The sequence below is a fragment of the Xiphophorus maculatus genome, chromosome 5 (genome assembly GCF_002775205.1).
Source record: "Xiphophorus maculatus strain JP 163 A chromosome 5, X_maculatus-5.0-male, whole genome shotgun sequence".
NCBI classification, from domain to species: Eukaryota; Metazoa; Chordata; class Actinopteri; order Cyprinodontiformes; family Poeciliidae; genus Xiphophorus; species Xiphophorus maculatus.
The window spans coordinates 23,121,378-23,133,518 of NC_036447.1; the positions used below are offsets into that span (position 1 = coordinate 23,121,378).

Consider the following 12,141-nt stretch of genomic DNA (forward strand, 5'->3'; position numbering starts at 1 on the left):
TGCTTCTTACTCTGCAGGGTACAAGCCATATTCCCCACCCCTGACCCGGCTGCTTTGAAGGACAGACGAATGGAAAATCTGGTGGCCTATGCCAGAAAAGTTGAGGGGGACATGTATGAGTCGGCGAACAGCCGGGTAAGATGGCCAAACCAGTAGCTGACTTATATTATTTTTGCAATATCAGTTAATGTGTACAGTGTAAGACCTTAAAACCCCGACGCCGTAGCAACGTCTTATTTTGTTTTGCTTTTAGGACGAGTACTATCACTTCTTGGCTGAGAAAATTTACAAAATCCAGAAGGAACTCGAAGAGAAGAGACGTTCGAGGCTCCAGAAGCAGATCATCAGCCAGGCACCCATAGCTGGCCAGGGGACGCAGCAACCTGGCCTTCCCCAGCCCAACGCATTGGGCCCCAGGCCGCAGAGTGAGTACTGGTCCCACAACATGTCAGCTGCAAGAGGCTGGGTGCAGTGGTACATAATCCTACCTAGTCTGAAAGTTGAGAGGCATACCTTTTATATTTTGAATGTGTGAATTAAAGCAATATATTTGTTAATTTGATTAATACGTGTTCTTTTTGTTGCACAGATGGACCGGTTTCTCTCCCGAACATGCCAAATCAGATCATGAACCGCATTCAGGTTCCTCAAGGTACAGATTCAATGTTAAAGATGCATCTAATCTCACGCTGTGTAATAATGTAATAAAATCAGGCTTCAACATGTAATAAAACATCACCAAAACCACATTGTGTAATAATTTATTCAAAATGCAATATATGCATTTTGTAATACTTTCCGCAGCATCTGTAATAACTTCATTACATTTTGCACTGATTGTTACAAAATAGCTCTATTTTTAGAAGTGATAATGTATTAAATGGTCACAAACCGCTGTGTGTTCATTCTAATCATTATGCTTCTAATAACGATCATATTATAGATCCCAAGCATTTAGATTGAAACTTTGGCCAATAAATCCAGAACTTTTGGTCATTTAGTTGCCTTTTCAAACTCGTTAGCAAAACCCTCGGTATTAATCTACATGCCATTTAAAGTAAAACAATTCAAAATGACTTCAAGGTTTTTATTACGTTTTGCGTCCATTATTCAGCCTTAATGACGTTTTATTGCATTTTAAAACTCGATTTTATTACATAATGCGGTGCTACGTGCACACACAAGTTGAATGGAAACAGTCTGTTTCGCTGGACTTTGTTTGTATTCCTCTACACACGTTTGATTGTTGCTGAACATTTTGCCTGTTTGTTTGTTACAGGTATGAACCAGTTCAACCACATGACTCTATCCAATGCCCAGACGTCGATGGGACCCCGAGCAGCTTCTCCTATGACCCACCCACAGCAAATGAACATCAGCTCTGTCCCAGCGGTAAGAATCACGCAGGCAGACTGTCTTGGAGCATTTCGTTTTTATGCACGTATAGCCTGGAAGAAATTTTCAGAAAACCGAAAAACTGCTGAAACACAGAGTTCTTTTATATCGAGACTAAAAACCCACCTGCACAGAGTTGCCTTTGCTTAAAAACAATTGGAACTTTAATGATGATTACTCTTGATTACTTTGATGATGTCATTTGACAAAATACGATTGTTGCTCGTTTCATAATTGGTTATGAAATAATTGGTTTATTTTATTTATAAGGCACTTTGGACTGCCTTCTTGCTACATAAATAAACTTAAAACTTCAGCATGTTAGAAGCCTCAGCCAAGTCCAGTTTGTTTGATTTTTATATTGTGAATGAGTAAAACAGTGGTAGTTATAATTATTGTATTTTCTGAAGAGTAAGTTGATCTGGAGTACAAGTCTTCCTAATAAAAAAAAAGGGTCATGAAGAGGAAAAAAAGCATAAGAGTCTCATCTGACTATAAGTCACATGACCAGCTAAACAATGATAAAAAAGTGCGACTTACACTCCAGAAAATACGGTATGCCAATACTGCCACTATTACTAAGTTGTTTTTTCTACTCTTTCCAGTTTGTAGTGGTAGTTCTTGTACATTTCCATCACATTTTAGTGACATTAATAAATTCTAATGAAACCCTTGGTTAGGCCTGTCACAATAATCAATAAATGAATTAATCACATGGTAAATTAAAACAAACTCAATAATTTCCATTGGCATGATTTATTGTTTATCTCTTTTTTTCTCTCTTTCTACCTAAAACTGGATGATAAAAGTCTTAAGTTTGTTGTTTTGGTCTCAACTAGCCCTTATTTTGAAGGACAATTTTGCTTACAAGTACGTCAAAGTTAATTTTATTTGTTTATTTATTTTGGATATTTAAAATATTTTCAAGTGTTAATTGTTCATTAGAATTTAAAGTTTACTGATCTTTTAGAATGTGCTCCTGAATTATTATTTTTTCATTACCGTAATTTTACTTAAAAATGGTCTCAAAACATCAATATTATCGTGTATCGCATTAACTTCTGGAACAATTTATCGTCCAGCAAAATTTCTTATCATGACAGGCCTACCCTTGGTTGCTTAGTTCTTGTAGATAAATATTTTCAAAGCAGTTGAATTTTATTTTGGACGTTTAAGTCTTTCTAAATTCTTTAGATATTTTGTCTGTAAATCACTTGACTCGCAGTTTATTTTTATTGTCTAATGAATTAGAAAAAAATCACTGTTCTTAAAAAAAGTGCAGTACAAAAAAAGGATTTGTTGGATATATTGATGATTTTTACAAAGGCTTGTGACACCAAATTATGATAAGCATTCAGTTCCAAGTCTAAAAATATGTTTGGCATGTCAAAGCTTAAAAATGAGTGTTTGTGGTTTTAAATTAGTCCTGGTGAAACTCTTAATGTTTCTCTTGTAATGTTCCTGTGCTCATCGTAATCTTGTGCTCTGGCCCTGCAGGTGGGGATGTCTCCCTCCAGGATGCCCCAGGCACAGGGCATTATGCCTGGACACAGCAACATGGTGGGCCAGACGCCCAGTCAGGGACAGTTCCTGCCTCAGACCCATTTCACACCCGGATCTGGTGCCGTTTCTGTGTCCAGTGCCATGAATGTTACCGTGGGTCCGGGAATGGGCCAGCCTCCGGCGCAGGCTCCCGTCACTCAGGTGAGACGCAGGATGTGGAGTTGTAGTGAACTGATCTCATGACTAATTTGACATTTTAACCTTTTCTAAAGGCGTCATAAAGTCACGTTAATTTCAGATTATTCCCAAAAAAACTAAAATAAAAGTAACTATTTTCTGTTTTCAAATGGTCATACCATAACAGTGCACTCTCTAAACCCTGTGTTGTTCGCGGTGTTGTCCGTTTGACATGTTGTTGTGCGTTTGTCCGCTTATCTTGTGTTTCTGTCCGATCCGCTCTGTGTGTCCTTTTTCTTCAGCAGCAGCAGCAACCGAACGCTAACCTCCCCATGAACGCTCTGGGGCCCCCACTGGGCCCTCAGCTAGCCTCCTCCCAAACCCCCTTGCACTCCACGCCTCCGCCCGCCGCTTCCTCGGCCTCCGCGGCTGGGGCGGCCACTAACCTGCCGCACCCCCAGTCCTCCAGCCGCAGCTCCACTCCCACCCTCCCCGTCCCGGCCCCAGCACAGGGGGCCGTCCCGCCCTGCCCCTCTCAGCCCCAACCCCAGGCGGAGCTCCCTGCGGCGGGACAGACGCAGCCCCCGCCTCAGCCCCCTACCACGCCGGTGAGACCGAGTCCCTCCGCATGTGCCCTCAAATTTTTGACCCTCGCCTTCCATCCCTCTGAATGCCATCTACCCACCCACCCTTCCCATTCATGTCCACCTTTCTGATAACTGCATCCTCACCACTGTCTGTAGCCGCCATCACAAAGAGAATTTCACACATTTTGTCTTAAGGGAGCAATGGTGAACACAGGAGCCTTGTTTGTGTCATTAGCTGCAACCCTGCATGCAGGAAAAGCGGGTGGGGCGGAGGGTTGACCATTGAGATAGATTACTGGATTGGACATCACGTCATTGCTATGCATTGAGTTGGGAATATGGGTGGTTGCGAAAATGACACAATCATGCAAAGAATCTGAAAGAGGGACACATTCTTTTGCTATTAACTGTCTGAACCACACTAACTAAAAAGCAAGGTTGAAGCACAGTGTCCACACAGCCTTGCAAAATCTTAAATTTAAGGATCTAAAAGTAAGTCCTTAAAATGTCTTAAATGTATTGGAAAAAATAAGTGAGCAGGTCCTAAATTTTGTTGCGGCAGGACTATTTAATCTCATATATTCGATAATTTCCTTTTTATTCAGGAATTTACTGCTACGCAAAACTTTGTGTCATGCGCAGACATCTTCGCTGCGTTCTGTGACTTGAGCCGGCTACCGCTAACTAGATGGTACCCTATCTATCTAGCTTCAAAGTTGGTACAACAGATAGCTAGCGTTATTCTTGTTAGCTAGCTAGTTAGGGTAAACCTTACCAGCTTTTTTACGTCCATCACAGGTAAGTGCAAATTTATCGCCAGTTGGCTGACCGGTGTTCATCTTAGCCATTGGCTTACATCTCTTGCAAACCCGTGCAATTCAATTGGGATTTTCCTTTGTACATTTCTGTCTCTTAACGGTTTTAAATTCCACTCATAGCGGTCTTAAAAGTTTTCAAAAAGTCTTAAATTTGTGTTGGAGAAGGTTGGACAAACCCTGTCCAAGGATATCTCATTTATCAGGTCAGTAAAAAAAAAAAAAATCAAGAAAATAGGAAATAAGTCAATTATGCTAGCTTGACTTTGATAACCTTAACATGTACCAGTGCTGCAGAGTTCGGTTTGTTTTGGCCATTTATTAATAATCCCAAAATAAACATAAATAAACTGGAAAACTAAAACTGTGACGGACTGAATGTTCTGTTTGGGCTTCTTACATACTTTCTTTAGTGTGGTAAATGTTTGCGTGGTTTATGGTGTTGTATCCTGACACAGTTGTACGTAATCTCTTCTCTGTCTGGTAGTGGGGCTGTTGTCAGTCCGTATCCATGGGAACGAGTCCATGTTTGGAGTAGAGCTGACATGGGGAGCAAAGGGGGAATAAAAAGAATACAAGTGGTTTTGAGTTGTTCTTCACCAGATTCCTGCTCATCCCGCATCGGAACGGCAAGGTGTTGTGACCATGACTCAATGCATAGTGATGTCGCCTGCAGGTGTGCGTCACTAGCTACAGCGGCTAACAGGCACAGTCCTATCCAGTAACATATATCGATGGGCTTGACACTGGTTTGAAAAGCTTCATATTTCCCCTTTCTTCATCATCTCCTTTGTCTTTTCTCGTCTCAGCTCTCTCAGCCGGGGGCCAGTTTGGACAACAGAGTGCCCACGCCTGCCTCCGCCGCCAGCGCTGACCTGCACTCACAGCACGTCGGAGCCGACCTGCCCGCCCAGGATCTCAAAGCAGAAACGCGAACAGACCAACAGGAGTTTGAAGCTGCTGGTGGGAAAATTGAACCCAAGACAGAGGTGAGTTTGAGTAGCGTGTCTAAAACTGTCAGTGTTAGGGCTGTAACTCACAACTTTATATATATATACATATATAAATTTAAATAATAAAGTTTCCTCTGGTATTTGCTCGATTTTATGCTTTGACCCCGCCCAGAAATTGTTGCGATAAATGATAATATTGAAATCAAGGTATTATCATTTTGAGCTCATTTTCAAGTAATAACATAGTAATGGCATAATAAAGCAAGTTCACCCTATCAAAAATCAATCAACTTTATTTTTAACAGAAATCGTACTGGAACTGGAAGACATTTTAAATATCCAAAATAAATAAACGAAACAACTAAAACTACAAATAAAGTTAATAATGAAATCCTTCTCTTTTCATAAAAAGGTTGAGTTAAGACCAATCCATCAGACTAAAGCTTTTTTTGTCAATCAGTCTTTGGTAGAAAAACAGAGACACAAGAAACAAGCAATCATACAACTGGAAACGATTGTGCTGTCATGCATTTAATTGATTTATAACTTATTGCAACAGGTTTAACGATTGTTCTCTCGACTACAGGCTGAGAACGACTCTGCCTCAGCTTCAGTGAAAAAGGAGGAGCCTGAGGAAAAGCCGGAGCCAATGGAGGTGGAGGAGAAAAAGCCGGAAATGAAGACGGAGCCCAAAGAGGAGGAGGAGAACGGAACTAACGGCACGACCTCCTCGTCTCCTTCCCAGTCACGGCGGAAAAGTGAGTCTCGTGCATCCGAGACTGATGTATCTAGGAAAATGTTTAAGGCCTTTCACTCCCAACTGGGCCTTTAATTTTTTTGTTTTCCATCTTTGTACTTACGGTCCACCTGCCTAGTTTGACTACGTCCATTTCAAAATAAGCCCTGACTTTAAAATTATTTGGGGACGCAGAGATCCTGCATTGTGGTGAAGTCTTAAAGTATGAAATTTGATTCAAGTATTTTCCAGGTCTTGATAAGAAAAAGAGGTATAGAAGCAGATTCCCAAAACATATTTCATGTCAACTTCTGTTTTTTTTCCCCCTTGCGATTAAAATACACCCAAAGCAAATTGTGATAGTTTTCTTTTTTAAATTTATATTAAGTGCAGCATTATAGCAAAAGCTGTAACGCTCCACCTGTGAAAATTAATCTGCTTGGCTTCTTTTTTGACGCTTAACCAATTCTGAGTGCTATACTGTCGGGCGGGACAGAAAATGTTTGTATTTCCAAACCCTAACTTATTGTATTGTTTATTTCAGTATTCAAGCCTGAGGAGTTGCGGCAGGCTCTGATGCCGACTCTGGAGTCTCTGTACAGGCAGGACCCGGAGTCGTTGCCGTTCAGACAGCCTGTAGACCCCATGCTCCTCGGGATCCCGGTACGAATCACAAAAACTCCCTCCGTTTCCGATGCCATTAGTGGACACACTTGGCGCCATTTTGACTTGTGTATACTTTTCCTTCCCGTGTTACTCTAGGACTACTTTGATATAGTTAAGAACCCCATCGATCTGTCCACGATAAAGCGCAAGCTTGACACGGGACAGTACCAAGAGCCCTGGCAGTATGTGGACGACGTGTGGCTGATGTTCAACAATGCCTGGCTTTATAACCGCAAGACTTCCCGCGTCTACAAGTACTGCTCTAAGCTGGCGGAGGTTTTCGAGTCCGAGATCGACCCAGTCATGCAGGGTCTGGGATACTGCTGCGGGAGGAAGGTAAGATTCATCCTGTGGTTAGCTTGATTCCTCCAATGTTTTTTTTTCTATCTCATTCACACTCAAGTCATTTTTACATTAAAATCTTCTTTCTCTTACTATAAAAAGAACTACCTGGCATTCCAGCAATAATAATCTTTATACATGTTTATAACTCAATGTAGACTTAAGATATAGTACTCATGTTTTATTAATAAAATATCAATCATTATGATTGATATTTTAAATGAGTGTTTTAAAATTTTTTGTTTGAGATTTTCATGTAAAGAGCATTATACATTTTTTATTATACTAGTTTGTGGAAGTCCTCCACAAACTAATGCTAGTTTTTTTTTTTGTTGCTGTTTTGATACGACTTGTTGATAAATGTGTTCTTTTATAAATTTCAGTGTGTGGAAAAACTAAACACTGTTTTAAAACAATTCTTACATCAAAACTGTTGTAAAAATGGATGTATGGCATTAAAGCCATCAAAATCTGTCTCTTTGGAGTGAGTGTTTTTAAATGGTGAGAAGAAAAACAACAACAAAACATGACAGAATTTGGAAAAATATAGATTTGTGGTTGGTTTAAAAATGCCTTGTTCCAGTATGAAATGTACATACATATTGTGGATTGCATTTGTACTGTTTTCTCTGTGCTTTGTTTGAGAATTAGTAAAGCAGCATGAATAGGGTTTGATGCGAACTGTTTTTCTTTGCAATTCTTCGCGCCACTCCTCCAACATATAAAGAATCGCATGCAAAAAGTCAGAAACTTGAATAATCAGACCAGATTTTCTGCTTCCGATTGAAAACGCTTGCTGATAAATTTATGAGCCGCTCTTTGTTTCCGCAGTACGAGTTCTCCCCTCAAACTCTCTGTTGCTATGGCAAGCAGCTCTGCACCATACCTACCGGAGGCACCTACTACAGCTACCAAAACAGGTACGTCTGCACCGTGTTTTTTTCCCCAGAATGTTTTAGTGTGTTTCAAATCCAAGCACCTTGAAAAATTCTAACTTGTATCTGCAGGTTTACTTCATATTAAATTGAGGCATTTGAACAGTCTTATACTTTGCAGCCAGGTTCTGTTTCACTGATTTATCCGTCTAGCTGTTTCTTTTGTAACCATCAAAAAATAATCTTAGTTTAAAGCTACAAACATCTTCGCCCATCATTACCTGCTGCCTAGCAGCTGAGATGTGGCACATTTTCACTCACATTTTGGATTTCTTCCTCCCCCTGCTGCATGATTAGCGCAACTACAACCCCCCCCCCTTCTCACTTACACAATTCACTTAGAGCGATCAGCAGCGTTAGAGAGACTGCATCAGACTCTTGCAGCACAGCTCATTTACACTCTCAATGGGAGCTCCAGGATTCCCCACCGTCTGTCAGAAAACATAAAAACATGCTGTAGTTGGTGCACACCTCACTTGGGGAGTCACAAACAAGTAGCAAAACATCAAATCATCGGGGTTCCAAAGATGTGCGTACCGTATGACGACCTTTTTTGGGTGGAGTTGCATTGAGAGTATGGATGTGTTTTATTCCCCTTCAGGTATCATTTCTGTGAAAAATGCTTCAATGAGATCCAGGGAGACAGTGTGACGTTAGGAGATGATCCCGCACAGCCGCAGACGTGAGTGAACGCTAAATTAATTCAGGCACCGAAGCAGCCATGTTTGTTGCGAACCCGGCAATGCTCAAATTTGTGTTTTTTGTTGTATTTTCATTAAATTAGATGTAGAACTTTTAATACAGAGTTATTCCACATGTAAAGGTTCTTTAAATGTAAGAAATGATTTATATTTACTTGAGACATTGTGTTATGATAAAGTTTTCTTGCCCTTGTTTTTCTCAACTCTTCAGAATGATATCAAAAGACCAGTTCGAACGCAGGAAGAATGATGTTCTTGACCCTGAACCGTAAGTAAAACAAATACTTTCACTATTTTCCTAAAGTTGCTGTCTTTAAAATTAAATTCTGTTTTAGTAGGTTTCCCTGCACATCCTTTTCCTGAGAAATTCATTTAAATCAAATGAATTTGATTTAAATTCCCTTCACACACATCAACCTTAGGTTGCTTTTTCCTGTCGTTTAGATATTGTTCATTTTCAACATTTTGTCTTATATTAAGTGTTTTTAATTTATCAAAGTGCTTCCAGAATGTGTCCTCTTGTTATATTGTCTTTTATTTCTTAGTAAAACTCTGGCATCATTTATTTGATCTTAGTTTTATAGTTCTAGCTGAGGAATTCAGATGATTTTTTTTTTGTTGTTGTTTTTTTAACATTGTAAAAAGCTAACAATATGCTATTCATAAAACTTAATGTGGGCTGTTGATGTTGGCAAACTTTTCAAAGCATTTGAATCACACAGATTTTATTTGTGACTTTACTAGCATCAATCTGAAACCAAAGATATTAAGTTGTCTTAATATATTTTTTCAAAAGTAGGCTTAAATTGACCATGGGTTCCTGAAGGCTTTTCATTCTCGATCTTTTCAATGGACTCTGAAGTCATTAGTAACCTTTTATGAAATGAGGCTAAATTTATCCAGGACCACCTCAAAAACCTTTATCGAAAACATAAAATCCTCAGATTAAAGATGTTTGATTTCTGTTTTTTTTTCCATCCAGATTTGTTGAATGTAAAGATTGTGGACGCAAAATGCACCAGATCTGTGTTTTACACTACGAGGTTATTTGGCCATCAGGGTGAGAAGTTCTTTCTTGCTGTATTTTTCTAAATCTCTTATTTGTGTTCAGATAAACAAAGTGACATTTTTCTCTGAATGTGTTCAGATTCATCTGTGACAACTGTTTGAAGAAAAGTGCAAAATCACGGAAAGAAAACAAGTTCACCGCTAAAAGTAAGCACACCCTATTCTTAGCCGTGATGGGTTTATTTCTGCACTTTCATAAAGATTATTGCATTAATCTTTAAGACTGTGCTACTTTTAATGGCGACCTAATGTTTGAAGTCTCGATGAAATTCCTTCCTTCTTTCCCTTAAGTGCCAGAGTTGGTTTTAAAATGTTGCTTGAATGTGCTGCTTCGCTTCAGGGTTACAGTCCACCCGACTGGGAATGTACATAGAGGACCGTGTGAATAAATACTTGAAGAGGCAGAACCATCCGGAGGCCGGGGAAGTGTTTGTGCGAGTGGTAGCAAGCTCTGACAAAACGGTGGAAGTTAAACCCGGCATGAAAGCCAGGTGAGCTTGGAACGGGTCGGCCGACCTCAACCCCCCCCTGGTTTAAGAAACGGGTTGTGTTTGTCTCTGACTCGACAGACTAACTGTACAACCTACATGTTGCTCAAAATGGGTTTGACTCTCTGCTACTGCAAGTCTGCTTCACTCATTCCCCCCTGAAAGGAACACAATCCCTGATTGAACAGCTTGTTATCATCAGGTTTACTGATTAATTGTGTTTGCTCCTTATTGATTAAAAGTCACATGACCTTTCAGTTCTACATTGTAACCTCTTCAGGCGCTCCTCCCGTATTTCTGTTTAACAGAGTTTCTATATTGATACTTGAAAGGTATGAATAATAATAGACTTTCTATGCCATAATAAAGAATAAAAGTAAGAGTCCAGATTTCTTCATTTCCATAACCTAAAATATTCAGATTAGATTTTCCTAAAAACGGACTTTTAAATATTTGATTTATTTTTAAATGCCATCCTTTGTCTTTGATTTTCTCCCATAAAATTTATTTATTTATTTTTTGTGAGCAAACAAACAAATGCGTTCAGAATTTAAAAGGGTTTATTTTTGCCACTTTCTTTGCCACTATGCGCTTTTTGATAGTCTTTTTTTTTTTTTTTTTTTTTTTTACAAGATATCTGGTTCAAAATAGTAAACCTCGCTTCTTAATTTTATAAACAATTATTCAAAAGCTTCAAAAAAGCATCTTTGTATACCAGAGGACACCAATTACATTTGACTGTTACAGTGTGTGAAATTATGCTTTCTAAGAGGGCAAAATATACACCATCGCCATCATATTTGTGTACATTTTTAATATTTCTTTATGTTCCTTTCATGTCAGGTTTGTGGACACGGGTGAGATGCCCGACACCTTTCCCTACAGAACCAAAGCACTTTTTGCATTTGAGGAGATCGATGGTGTGGATGTTTGTTTCTTCGGCATGCACGTGCAGGAGTACGGCTCCGAGTGCCCATTTCCTAACACTAGGTTGGTTTGTTTATGCTTATATAGATGAACCCAAATTAATTAACAATTAATGTGTTTCAGTTCAAAAACTAAATGTACATGAATTCGTTACACCCAGGGTTATACATTTCAATAGTTTCTTTCAGAATTTTTAGTGATGCATTTATTAGAAAATTTAGGCCAAGATTGATATCAGATATTAGTATTGCTTTTGTGACTGAAAATGGATATTTACCAATATTACGCGAATATTTCACTACTCCTTTGACGCTTAAAAAAAACAACAAAAAAAACAAAACACAACCACACGGCGGACTCCACATAGAAAAATTGATTTTGTGGAATTTGTGAACTGCAGCAGGTGCATAACACCCAGACGTAACCAGGACATAAAACAATACAACTGTTGTCAGAATCTCCTGTGAAGAGAAAAAGGACTGAACTGTTGGTTAGTGATCCACAAGTCCTGTTTTCAGAAGAAAACTTAGCATTTTTTTGTTTGCATCACGGTCCCAGAGACTAGAAGAAGAGTGGAGAGGCGCCATGGTGATCATGTCGTCTGCTGGTGTTGGTCCACTTTGTGTTCATCAAGTTTAAAATCAATGCAGCATTTTAATAGGATGTTGTAATGCACTTTATGTTTTATGGAGAAGCTGTTTTCATTCTCCGGAAGGGCTTGGTACCTGGAACCAGTTTGGTATCCAAACTGCCAAATATACAAAATATTTCTAAACTAAAGTTTGGATTTTTGTTCTCTCTCAGCCATAATCATCAGCACAAATTCTTGGAATGCATCACTTTGTTGG

General features: G+C 39.3%; 1 protein-coding gene across 6 annotated transcripts in view; it reads left to right on the top strand.

Annotated features, from left to right (window-relative positions):
- The window catches only part of LOC102221134 (CREB-binding protein-like), a 39,289-nt gene that overhangs the window by 20,534 nt on the left and 6,614 nt on the right, over positions 1-12,141 (top strand). For 4 of the 6 annotated variants that reach the window (XM_023333343.1, XM_023333346.1, XM_023333347.1 and 1 more), the window contains 17 exons: positions 18-135; positions 254-425; positions 590-652; positions 1,280-1,392; positions 2,893-3,099; positions 3,378-3,683; positions 5,287-5,466; positions 6,017-6,188; positions 6,711-6,829; positions 6,929-7,168; positions 8,006-8,094; positions 8,711-8,791; positions 9,022-9,078; positions 9,793-9,870; positions 9,958-10,025; positions 10,219-10,369; positions 11,210-11,356. In XM_023333343.1, coding sequence (XP_023189111.1) covers positions 18-135; positions 254-425; positions 590-652; positions 1,280-1,392; positions 2,893-3,099; positions 3,378-3,683; positions 5,287-5,466; positions 6,017-6,188; positions 6,711-6,829; positions 6,929-7,168; positions 8,006-8,094; positions 8,711-8,791; positions 9,022-9,078; positions 9,793-9,870; positions 9,958-10,025; positions 10,219-10,369; positions 11,210-11,356 — 2,361 coding nt within the window. The remainder of the gene's footprint in view (positions 1-17; positions 136-253; positions 426-589; positions 653-1,279; positions 1,393-2,892; positions 3,100-3,377; positions 3,684-5,286; positions 5,467-6,016; positions 6,189-6,710; positions 6,830-6,928; positions 7,169-8,005; positions 8,095-8,710; positions 8,792-9,021; positions 9,079-9,792; positions 9,871-9,957; positions 10,026-10,218; positions 10,370-11,209; positions 11,357-12,141) is intronic. The other 2 variants (XM_023333344.1, XM_023333348.1) reach the window with 2 other exon arrangements.